The sequence below is a fragment of the Lissotriton vulgaris genome, chromosome 2_1 (assembly GCF_964263255.1).
Source record: "Lissotriton vulgaris chromosome 2_1, aLisVul1.2, whole genome shotgun sequence".
Classification (NCBI taxonomy): Eukaryota; Metazoa; Chordata; class Amphibia; order Caudata; family Salamandridae; genus Lissotriton; species Lissotriton vulgaris.
In genome coordinates, this window is record NC_141687.1 from 473294231 (window position 1) to 473306671 (window position 12441).

Here is a 12441-nt window from a genome sequence, read left to right on the forward strand (position 1 = left end):
AACCTGCCAATCGAGCCTATACTTGGACAGTCTACGAACTGGGGAATCCGGCAAGGGGGGATGGGACCTGTCCATGATCGTATCCGCTATCGAATTAAAATCTCCTCCCATTATGATTGGGCTCGACAGGAAATGTGCCAAAGTGCCTGACATTCGGTCCAGACATCGTGCCTGATCCACATTAGGAAAAAACACAGTTGATGGACAGAATGCAGAACAATGTCTTACATTCACCCCAGTACAAAGATCTGGGCCTAAATCCATCGTGTTTTTGCACTCCACACCACCCTAGGTCAGACAATGGCTATATGCAAATCAGCCTTGACCCTGTGCCTCATGGGAACAGTCCAGCCCGAACTACCAAGCCATGTCTTTCCTAGACCGGAATCAAGCATCCAAGGACCGGTTTCTGGCTATCAGCCTTCTTCAGCATTTTCTCGGGAGACGGCAGACGGAGAACAAGCCAGAAGTTATACGGACGGGCGGAACGAGATCGGACACGGAGATACAGGTACGCCAGGCATCTCCAAGAGGGAACTAGGCACCCTGACACTACCGCCCGATCCCCAAGACCCCTTATCTGTGATTAATAGGACACGAAGCAAACAGAGGGTGTCCCCTGTCATAACAGCAAAGCGGAAAGGAACAAAAATAACAAGCTGAGGATAACACTTCTTCAGGTGTGATTGAATCCATGCCAGCAGATCTTTCAGATCAGGAACAAGAATGTTCTATCAGGATTTTCATTTTTGAAAGGGGATACTACATCCAGGCCAAGACAGTCTCACAACACCATCCATCAATATATAATGCTTAGAGCTTCAAACCACCCAAGAATGATGATTTAAGGATCCATACATAAAGGCAACCATCCAGTGCCACTGTAGGAGAGTCATAAACAAGATTACAAGTCTTGATAAAGATAGCAATCATCTAAAAAGGCCATCGAAACGCGTCGACGCATACTAGTGCATAATTAAACTACCAAACTCGCCCCAAGAACATCGAGAAGAAGTCGGGTTTTGGTTTGAGTCAGATTGGATAGTTAATGTGCATACTTCAATGACAAATTGTGACGGTCTGTGTTTGTTTATTTTCTCTCCCACCAAATGTCTGTCCTATATGTCTTTATATAACTTGAATAGGTCTGTCTTTCAATTAATTGGTTAGTAATTTTGCACATACATGTTTCATTGATGCTTTTTAATACATTTATGTGATGTTGTTTTTATTATTTCTGCATAGAGTTGTTTAACTCTATTTTTATCAAGTATTGCGCTCATACAAACCTGGATTGTCAATTGTTTTAATAAAATATATTTTATATTTTCATACAAATATTGTTGCTATGTTTATGATTTAACTTGTAGCTGCTTGTGTCCAAGACTAGTATTTGGGCTTCAATAACTATCTAACTGAGCCAAGGGATAGTCTTATTCATACTATCAGCCTTCTTCAGCCTGGATAGCTTGACTCCAGTGATGTGGAGAGCCTGGGACTCACGTCTGAGCATACCCAGCCCACTCGGGGTAAAAATTGCAAAAAACACAGTTGATGGACAGAATGCAGAACAATGTCTTACATTCACCCCAGTACAAAGATCTGGGCCTAAATCCATCGTTTTTTTGCACTCCACACCACCCTAGGTCAGACAATGGCTATAAGCAAATCAGCCTTGACCCTGTGCCTCATGGAAACAGTCCAGCCCGGACTACCAAGCCATGTCTTTCCTAGACCGGAATCAAGCATCCAAGGACCGGTTTCTGGCTATCAGCCCATGAGGCACAGGGTCAGACTGATTTGCATATAGCCATGTCTGAACTGGGGTGGCAGAGTGGGCTAAAGAACGGTGATGGATTAAACCCAGATCTTTTGACTGGGTGTGAGTGTTTGATTGATTAAGATGCTCCGTCCAGCACCATCCCCTTTTGTACCGCTTTTGGCTGCCAAAAGTGTTGCAGGGTATGCTCAGACGTGAGTCCCTTGCTCACTTTGCCACTGGATTCTAGCAAGCCGGGCTGAAGACGGCTGGAATGCCAGAAACCGGTCCTCGGAAGCTTGTTTCCGGTCCAGGGAAGACATGGCTTGGCAGTTCGGGCTGGACTGTTCCCATGAGGCACAGGGTCAGACTGATTTGCATATAGCCATGTCTGAACTGGGGTGGCAGAGTGGGGTAAAGAACGGTGATGGATTAAACCCAGATCTTTTGACTGGGTGTGAGTGTTTGATTGATTCAGATGCTCCGTCCATCACCACCCCCTTTTGTACCTGATCCACATTAGGGGCATAAATACTACATAAGGTTACCTCCCTGCCATACAGGCGCCCTTCAACCACAACAAATCTGCCCTCCCCATCTATTGCCTGTTTAAGCATCTGAAAAGGGGCCCCCGCCCTGATCCAAATCAATGCCCCCCTCGCAAACGCCGAGTATGATGTGCTAAAAAGCTGTCCCCTCCATCTACGCTGCAGTGCTAGACCCTCCGATTTATTAAGGTGCGTTTCCTGGAGCAATGCTATGTGTACTCCCCTTCTGACCAGATATGCATGAACCTTGTGGCACCTTGTCATCGTATGTAGCCCCTGTACATTCCAAGTAATAAATCGTAAATCGGGTACTGCCTCCATCATCACAATACAACCACTTCTTCCTTCCACTTACAACATTGAACACACCGGTGTACCCCAAAATCCAACCCAGCCCCCAACTCCCCCACCCTACCAAGAACTGGTCCTAAAACAACATTGTTAGTCCCCATCCAAACCAATCCAACGCACCTCTCATACCTAACCCCAGCAGTAGCCACTGCAGGCATGCCTTAAGGGCAACGGGGGGAGCCTAGTGCCAACAGGTGACCGCTCCTGCTCACATAAGCACCCCGCTGCGATCCCCTAATAAAACACAGCTAACTTTCCCACCGTGTACCAGTCAATAATACAACAAAGGTGCTTCCCCGCCCCAGGGCCACTTCCCAGAATAGCCTCTGTCCACCGCACATTCCCAACGCTCTACCATAATGTAATTCATGGTCCATACACAGCCCTCCAAGCTGCCCTTTAGTCCCAGCACCCAGCAGTCCGAACTATCACTCATCCATGAGTCCATCTGCTGTGGCCGGGGTGACCTGCGGCATCCGAACACTTCTGAGCTCCGACACCTCAGAGTCTGACTGTGTTTTGTCCTTGTCCATGCTCCCTGGTGACTGCAACTTCTGGCTGCCAGACAGCGCCAACACTGCTCCCAGTGCATCCTGTCTCCCCAACTCAGTTTGGAACTGCAACGGTTTCCGCAACTTTTGGCTCCTGCTGGGTCGAAGGCGCTGCGATTGGCGCTGGGGCAGTCCTTCAGATAGCTCATTCAATCGTCGCTCCTTCTGATCTGTGCCAGCCCTGTACGTTTCCAACCACGCCCATGCGTCTTCAGGGGAGGGCCTTGGAAATGAGTGTCACCATCCAGCATTATTTTTAATTTCGCAGGGAACAGTAGCGAGTACTGGAGGCCTTCCGATCTCAACTCTCTTTTTACAGCCAGTACGACGGCCCTGAATTTCCAGTGTATAATCCGGGAATATAGTCACTCTGCCATCATCGACCTGGTATGGCCCATCCGTCCTCGCCCTCTGGAGTAGTAAGTCCCTGTCCTTACAATGCAAAAGCCTAGCCACTACCGGGTGTGGGGGACGCCCCGGCTGTGGCGGCTTGGCAGGCACCCTGTGTGCGCGTTCCAATGTGAAGAAAGGAGATAGACCCTCTGTTAATACCACTGTCTTCAGCCACTGCTCTAGGTACCGCACCATATCCGACCCCTCCACTTTTTCAGGTAAGCCCACCACGCAAATGTTGTTTCGCCTATTCCGGCTTTCAGCATCCTCCGCCCGCTTCTCCAACGCTTGTATGCAATCCAGTGCATCCACAATCTTGTTCTCCAATACCATTTGGGCCGGCGCCACCTCCTGTGGTGTCACTTCCACCTGCTTCACTCTATCCGCCAGCTTAGAGTGGTCTGCCCTCAGTAGTCCCAGCCCTGTCGCTACCTGCGCAATGTCCTGTTGCAGAGCCATGCGCGAATCCGCAATTTCTTCTAGTATACGGTCGAACTGTCTTTGCAATTGAGGGACCTGGGCCTCCTCCACTCCATCCGATTCAGCTTGAAATTGCAGCTCGCCCTCTGGCGGCTGGGCCGCTCCTCTCTGCTTTTCTCTTGGTTTCCCCATGGTTGGAGTCGTTTATTGTCAGCAAGGTGCAAGCGCACTGTCTGCTATCCCCCAAGCTCACGGATTAGCTCCAACGCTCGCTACTGATTGAAATTTACTCTGATGGCACTCAAATCTGTACTTGGGTGGAGAATGAATCCGGGAGCCGAATAAACATGGAAGCCGGACAAATGTAGCCATTGCTTGAAGCATGCTTTATTCTGTATTCAGTCTTGATGGTACACAATTGAGGAATTGCAGTTTTCTTTTGTTACCCGTAACACTGGGAAAGCCATGGCCTCCGTGCCAGAGGTATAAAATGAGGTCATAATCTTTGATGTTGACAGAAACCTCTTAGTCAATCTGTTCACCAAGTATTTGTCTCATGGGTGAGACCCAGTCTGTATCTGAGTGCTGCGTTAGGATCCCCCTCGCATACAGATTGCACCCAACTATGCATGCGGCATGCACAATATACCCTGCGTCTTCCATGCCCTGAATATCCTGCAGCGCATTCCCCACTAAGCTCCTGGCCTGCCTTGGGCAAGACTCCTACCATTGTCCCACAGTCTTGGTATCCGTCCCAAAGGTTCCGGCCCAGAAAGTCTGCAGTCAGCCGGCTCCCCGCAAACATTATCCAGAGTTGTGCTAACTCCATTAACAATATAGTGAACAGAGCGTTGTAAAGATGTACACGGCTACCTGTTTAGGGTCCCATCATAAACCGACCTAAGCATGCAGAGAACCACTCGAGACCAAGGTTGTCCTGAGCGGGGATGTGAACTAAGCATTGCGTTGTCCGATGGAAGTGAGTTATTTGAACATGTCTGAGAGTAAGCTTGTGAAAATCTGAAAGGACAAGCTTAGTATGAATTTAATAGTGTGTGAAAGGGAAGCGAGTAGAGAGAATGAGGTGACACTGATGATTCTGGGTGGAAGAAGAAATGGCATGGAAACAGGTGTGCAGCTTGATGACCGATACTCGCAGCTTGTGTTTATTTGATAACATGCTAACTGATGTGTGAGTAACCATGGCATGGACTGTATCTTTCACACATCCTTGGGTGAAGGAAGACTTAAACAAGGTGTTGGCTGTGTCTGCTGCCCACATTTTATTTAAGTAATTTGCACATAGCAGTGGCGTGGTAATGATGAAAGTTGCCCTGGTTCAAGCAAGGATAGTAAAATACAGCAACCATTAGGGTTCAATGGCCCCTCAAGGCCCTGTCCCCGGTGCCACTCTACTTGCTGCACCAATGGTACCTACTTGTCTGGCTTATAGTTTTTGTGTGAAAATTTGTGAATACAGCTTCCTTTTATTTTTCTTTATGCAATGTTTTTAACGGCCCAGCAAATAAACTTTGATAGCCTTATCTGCCAATATTTCCACCTTTTCATATGAATCCTTTCACTTTACCCAGTGTGCAATCAGCCCTCTTATAAGGTGGTTGCTAACTTATTTAGTTCATAGTTAATAACTTTGTGACGCTAAACTTGAGCAGATGTGGGCCTGCTTATGATACCTTTGAATAAATGTTGCTTTAGTTGTATTTACACAGCTTTGCCCGCAACCAAAATGTTTCATTAAAGTATTTTTGTTTTTAAATTAGCTCATGTCACCTGCAAATGTGAAACCGCTCAGCTTAGACCTAAAATAATATTTTATCTTCGTTTATACATATATGTATTTTATTTATGGTTTACTGATATAATGCAGTGTTAATCTCCACACCATTCCCCTCTCTCCGCTGCCAACAGAGCTGAAAGAAATCTGTGAGTTGACGGGCATCGATCAGTCCTCGCTGGAGAGAGCCTTCAGCTTCCGAACAGTGGAGGCAAAGCAAGAGAAAGTCTCCACGACCTTAAACGTTGCTCAGGTACGACCTGTAAAGGATTAGGAAATACATTGTTTGGCAATGACGTTTGCAGTTTGCAGTTATTGCCTGGATTCCGTTTTTAAACCCTGTGTGTCATTGCAGAGGACCATGTGGGCTCAATTATTTACATCATTCACTTCCATGAATGCAATTTGGCACTTTTTTCTATGCAGTCTGTAAAAAGAAAAGTATCTCCTACATGAAATGTATGTTTGTTTACTTTGACGAAGATGAGGTTGTTATTCCCCTAAATAAACTTGCTTTTTAGCGGTTTCATATTTAATGTCTTGGATTCCTTTATGTGGTATTTACAATAAGAGAAGCTTTTCTATAAATTGCCACCTACATTTTTTTGTACGCACTTCATCTGCAGATTGAGCTTGCTACTCATGCAAAAAGCTTTTTCGAAATGGCATTAATGTGGTTGGTGTGCAAAGGGCACACAAGGTACAGGAGAGGAAGAGGAAGTGAAGCGTGTTCCAGAACTTTAGCACCTGACGTTCTACCATGAGCAGCTCTTCTTCCTAGTGTTGGACCTCACTCCCTCTCTTCATCCCTCCCTTGCTTGCCGACTTCAGGCAATCGTTGGAGTGTAGACACAGTACCAACACTAAAACAAGCATTTGCAATGCAATAGGTCTTGCATTTGGAGAGTTTGAGCTATTGGCATTGTACATGACAATGCCTTTTATTTGTGTTTTGATAACCTGCTAGCGGTGCATAAACACACACTTTGTACTTTTAGTATTTGCTTACGAGAAGCAAGGCTGGAAGTTACTGCGCCTCTTTTACTGCCAACCTTGCCTTGCTTCTCGTAAGCAAGGACTATAAGTACAGAGCGCGTGTTTGCGCACCGCTTGTAGGTTTTCAAAACATAAATAAAAGGCATTGTTATTTACAATGCCAATAGCTCAAATGAGAGACCTATAACATTGCAAATGCTTGTTTTAATATAGCGCTTTATGCTATAATTATGGCAGTAATTAGGGGCATAACAGGGCTGCTGGGTAATAGTCCTCCGCGTATAAAAAAGTGTTGCCTCTGTTAATTGTCACCTATTCAGTGGCTAATTCTTTTTCAAAATCTGACATCCAGCCAGAAAGCTCTCCTAGCATCTGAGATGCTAATCCCCAGAGCGTGCTCTAGTTTTAGCCTTGCTTTTATCGTAATCAAAAATTAAATACTAAATACTTAAGAACAGCCCATATGAAACAATGCACAAGGAGCACATCTTCAAGAGAAAGGATTGTTAACTGGTGCTGTAAGCGGAAATAGTTTAGAGTTGTGTTCTATTGTTGAAAGATGAACTTATAGGAAAGGACTGCAGCAGTGAACTTTCCTGCAGGGGAACGTGACATTACAACCCGCGGATTTCTTCCAAATCACGCTTTTCTTTCATGTTGAAGATAAGTGAAGCGAAGGAGAGAGAAGTGCCCTGTCAGACATGTACGCTTTGACTTGCTTCTCTCAGGTAGAGTCAGGTTGTGGGGATGACAATATTAGCTTCCTTATTGTTACAAGCAAGCTTTGTCAGTACTAATGGCGGTCTGGTCTTCTGAGGCTCTTCCCAGGCTGGTAATATGGTACAAAACAGCATATTGGCAGCTGGTTGGCACAACGAGCTAATCAACTGAATGGCTATTGACTCAGATGTTGAATACGAGCATGAACCCCTTCTTGGTTTGAGCAATGATAGGTAAGAAGGGATGGTGCACAAGTTCAGCACTTTCGATCTGGTTTCTATGAGAGTTTCCTCCTGACATGAAGAAAAAGCCCTCTGTATATTGCCACAGTTCTTTCAGACAATGGGAGGGGGCAAGTGAAAAGGTAACATGAGCAGGCGGCGTTTGGAGCAGAGCTCCGAACAGAAGCAGCAGGAAGCTAAGAAAATTAGCAGCGGAAAAAGACTGCGCCAACACTATGTATGGCCGCTCCTGAAATGATGCCTGTTACAGGGCCAGTTTGCACGACGGTATCTGAAAAGCCAGAAATTGGGACAAAGTTAAGCATTTACATACCAGACCAAGCGAATTTTGAAAGCCAGGTCTAGAAACCATGAAAGGTTAGTGGGCGGTGAAAGGCCCGGGAGAGATGCACCATGTCGAGCCACAGCACATGCACTGCCTAGGCTCGAGCTAAACTGGTGTAATGTAATACTGGCTTGGTACATTACAATGCGCATTGATAGTATCAAACACCACAGCCAGGGTACAAATTAATGAAGCAAATAGCATAGATGAGTGGAAAAGTATTGATCATTCAAAGGCACAGTTACTTGAGAATAACTTCAATAGCTCCATCGTTTCCGCACAAAGTAGATTGGATGTAAGCTGTCTTACAGCTGGTTTATGAAAACTGACCACACTGCTCACTGCTATAGATGTGGTAAAATAGACCAGTAATTAGTATTCATCCCATGCACTGGTATGCTAAATATATGCAAATCTGCATTAAGGGACCTTTTTTTTTTTTTTTTAAATCTTTTTATTGAAGTTGTGTTCAAGTTTTATGCAGCATAGATCAAGGAATACTGACAATCGCAACAAAATAAATATTTACATTTGATTTCAACTTAACAAAACGTCACACCAATTTACTCAAAATAACATCCCCAGATTTGATCGAATTTTCTAATGCCCCCAACTCTTTGAGCATATAACAGTTCGCTTTTCCTAACCCTTTTCATTTTTTCCAGCCATTCCTGTAGCGTCGGGATATAGGTTGAAAGCCAATTCTGCAATAATAAAGATCTAGCCACAGCCATTATAATATATATCAATTTTGCCAGCTGACTAGAAAATGTACAATCAGGATCATAACCAAATAATAACATTGTTGCATTGCATGGGACTGATAACATACAACAAGATTTTAAAAAACCAATAATTTCTTCCCAGAAATGCTTAATTTTGGGACAAAATACTATAATATGTGACCAATTGGCTTGTTCGCAATTACATTGTCTGAAACAGGATGCAGATGCATTATTATACATTTTAGCAATTATTACTGGTGTACGATGTAGTAGCCACTTGCTAAAATACAGCATTCGGCGCCAATTGGCACCACGTAGTACACAGAAATTAAACTGATTAATAGTTTTCCATATTTCCGGTGACAAAATAAAATTTTCCTGAGTGTACCATTTACGGATTGCCTTAGCAGTCAACTCTACCTCCCGACTTTGAATTAGACACTGTTTCCATGCTCCGGGTTTCTTCTCCGAGTTATTAACGAACAGATCTAAAACAAGAGTGGAAGTATAATTCGAAATGATTCCGGGATCTAATTGTGCCAACATAGGATAAATTAAATTAGAATACGAGCCCATTAGCAAAAAATTGCCTACAATTTGGCCAGACATCTTGTTAACAGAGAGCCAAGTCCCGCTGACCAAAAAGTCTGCTAATGTTCTGAACCCGGCTCGGTCCCAATTTTCTATAACAATGGGATCGATTTTGATCTTTAAAAAGGAGAACACTCCAACTAAAGGAGTTAGTAAATGAAAGGGCGGAAGTGAATATCTCTTAATCATTGCATTAGGTCGTTTAAAAAACCAATTTAGAATTTTATACCGCACAAATTTGGGAGATTTCAGAACGAACAAAGGGGATGGAATTTGAGTTTCTGAACATATCAAAATAAAGAAAAAATTTATAAAACAACTAGTAGCTGCATTCCTATTTTTAAATCTCTCTAGATACTGTGCAAAATAAGCAAAGTAATAATCTTTCAAATTTGGAAAGGAAAGACCTCCATAATCCGTTTCTGCAGTTAATGTCCGTATATCTAGTCTGGGTGTTTTTTTTGCCCAAATAAATTTAGAAAACATAGATTCTATTTTGGAAAAAAAAGTACCTGGCAAATGGACTGGAATTGAAGCGAACAAAAAATTAAAGAGAGGAAGGATTGACATTTTAATTAAATTGATGCGGCCAAGAATAGTCAAAGGCAAAGGGTCCCATCGAGCAAACATAGATTGAACTTTTTTTATTAACGGTATAAAATTAAGTGTATATAAATCCAAGATATTGGAAGAGAACCAAATTCCCAGATATCTTTTCGGTTTTGAATTAGTGCAACCTTGTAAATCTTTATGAAGAACTGGGTCTGCACCCCCACATACCAATATTTCTGTCTTTTTTTTATTAATCCGGTAACCTCCTAAAGATTCGAACTCTTCAAAAATTCGAAAAATATGGGTCTGTGATTCCAAATCCGGTTTAATAAGTAACATGATATCATCTGCGTAGAGTTTGATTTTGGCCATGGAGGTAACTGGAGATTTAATCTGAAAACAATTCCTAATAGCAATAGTTAATGGTTAGATAAAGAAAGCGAAAAGAATAGGTGATAAAGGGCAGCCTTCCCTAGTGCCACGTTGTACTGAAATTAGGCCTGCTAATGATTTATTAATAATTATGTTTGCTCTAGCGCCAACATATAAATTCTTTATCAAATTGATGATGCGTTGAGAGATGGCAAACTTAGATAAAATAAAGAAAAGAGTGTCCCATACCACCAAATCAAAAGCTTTTTCTGCATCTAAAAGTAATACCAAGGCCTGCATCCCACGTGCTTCAAAATAATCTAATGCTTCAACTAAAAAGTGTGTGTTAGTAAATAATTGTCTATCTATTATAAAACCGTTTTGATCCGGATGAATCAAGTCCGCCGCATGATCATTAAGGCGGAGTGAAAGCATCTTAGTAGTTATTTTATAATCGGAATTTAATAAAGTAATTGGCCTATATGAGTTCGGGTCTTTGGATTCTTTCCCTTTTTTTAAGAAACTAATGACTGTACCTTCATGGAAGGATTCCGGGACTTGCCCTCCTTCCAGCATTGAGTTCAATAATAACAAAAATAAATCGCTGAAGGAGTTAAAAAAAAGCTTTAAAGAATTCTGAGGGGAAGCCGTCGGGACCACAGGCCTTGCCTAGTGGAAGGTTTTTAACAACTTCTTCCAATTCTGTTTTAGAAAAAGGTCTTTGCATATGCCTCTGATCTTCGAAGGGTAGACATGGAATTTCATGTCGGTCTAAAAACTCTGATAATTTTTGAGAGTCAAAAATGTGTTTTACAGAGTAAATACTTTCGTAATGTTTAAGCATGATATTATTTATTTCAGCCTGATCAAATATATCGGAATGAGTGAGAGGGTCTTTTTAAGGAATGGATCAAATTTGAAGCTGCCTGTTCTTTTACTTGCCAGGCTAGAAATTTCCCTGTAAAGTTACTCTCTTAGTACACTTTTTGTGATTGTTTCTGAAACACCAATTCACTTTGCTCATAATAATGAGCGCTAAGCGCTTGTTTAGCTTCCCTCAATTGAAAAAAAACTGCATAATTTGGTTGATGTTGATAACTTAATGTTAAATCCTGAATTTTTTGAAGCAAGGAGTTCCTTTTCTTTTTCACAACACACCACTCAGCCGCATCTTTACTAATGAAAACCCCCCTTAAAAAAGCCTTTAACGAGTCCCAAATAATATGAAGAGGGGCTGTGCCTATATTTCGGTTAATGTACTCAGCAATCTCAGCCTTTACTGCTGATATCCAGTTCAAATCCTGTAAATACATTTTATTAAACATCCATCTTTTCGAAACCTTAGTAGTCTCTGCATAGTCAAAATTAATCACTATCATAGCATGGTCTGAAAAGCCATTGTGGTAAAATCTCTGTGAACTGAATTTAAGCTGTCTAGATGTTAAAAAGAAGTCTATACGCGATGAGGATTTATACCTTCCTGACCAGCAGGTATACTCCATTTTCAGAGGGTTTCTCACACGCCACGGGTCACATAGACCAAATAAAGATATGTAATTTAGAATCGTCTTAAGAGATCTAGGCTTAGACTGCCTCTTAAGAGATGATGTGGAGTCTAAATTAGGGTTCATGAGTATATTAAAATCGCCACCTATAATGATATCTCCGCTAACCAATAGAAGAGATTGAAACAGAGCATCGTAAATCTGGGGATTATCCTCTATAGGGGCATAAAAGCAAACAAAGGTAATCAAGGAGTTATGATTTTTAACTTTACATGAAACCCAACACCAACGACCTGAAGAATCATTTTCAGTCTGGACTATTTCAATCTCTAAATTTTTATTTATAAGTAAAGCAACGCCTCGTTGTGAATCCGTGGCGCACGAAAACCCCCGAAAAGAAGCCCAGGATTTAAACATTTTAAAATCCTCTTTTTTGGCGACAGCTATATGAGTCTCCTGTAACATGATCACTGTAGGATTTTCAGTTCTAATCCAGGACTCTATTGCACACATTTTTCTAGCGTTATTCAGACCATTCACATTAAAGGATATCAGTTTCAGCCCCATCCTAAACGACATGAAGCAGAATTAATTGC

The 12441-nt window shown here is 42.6% G+C and overlaps 1 protein-coding gene across 4 annotated transcripts in view; it reads left to right on the plus strand.

The window, feature by feature from the left end:
• MYO1B (myosin IB) overlaps nt 1–12441 on the plus strand; it is a 757882-nt gene that overhangs the window by 384165 nt on the left and 361276 nt on the right. For all 4 annotated transcript variants that reach the window (XM_086955387.1, XM_086955390.1, XM_086955388.1 and 1 more), the window contains exon 11: nt 5952–6070. In XM_086955387.1, the coding sequence (XP_086811513.1) occupies nt 5952–6070 (119 nt within the window). The remainder of the gene's footprint in view (nt 1–5951; nt 6071–12441) is intronic.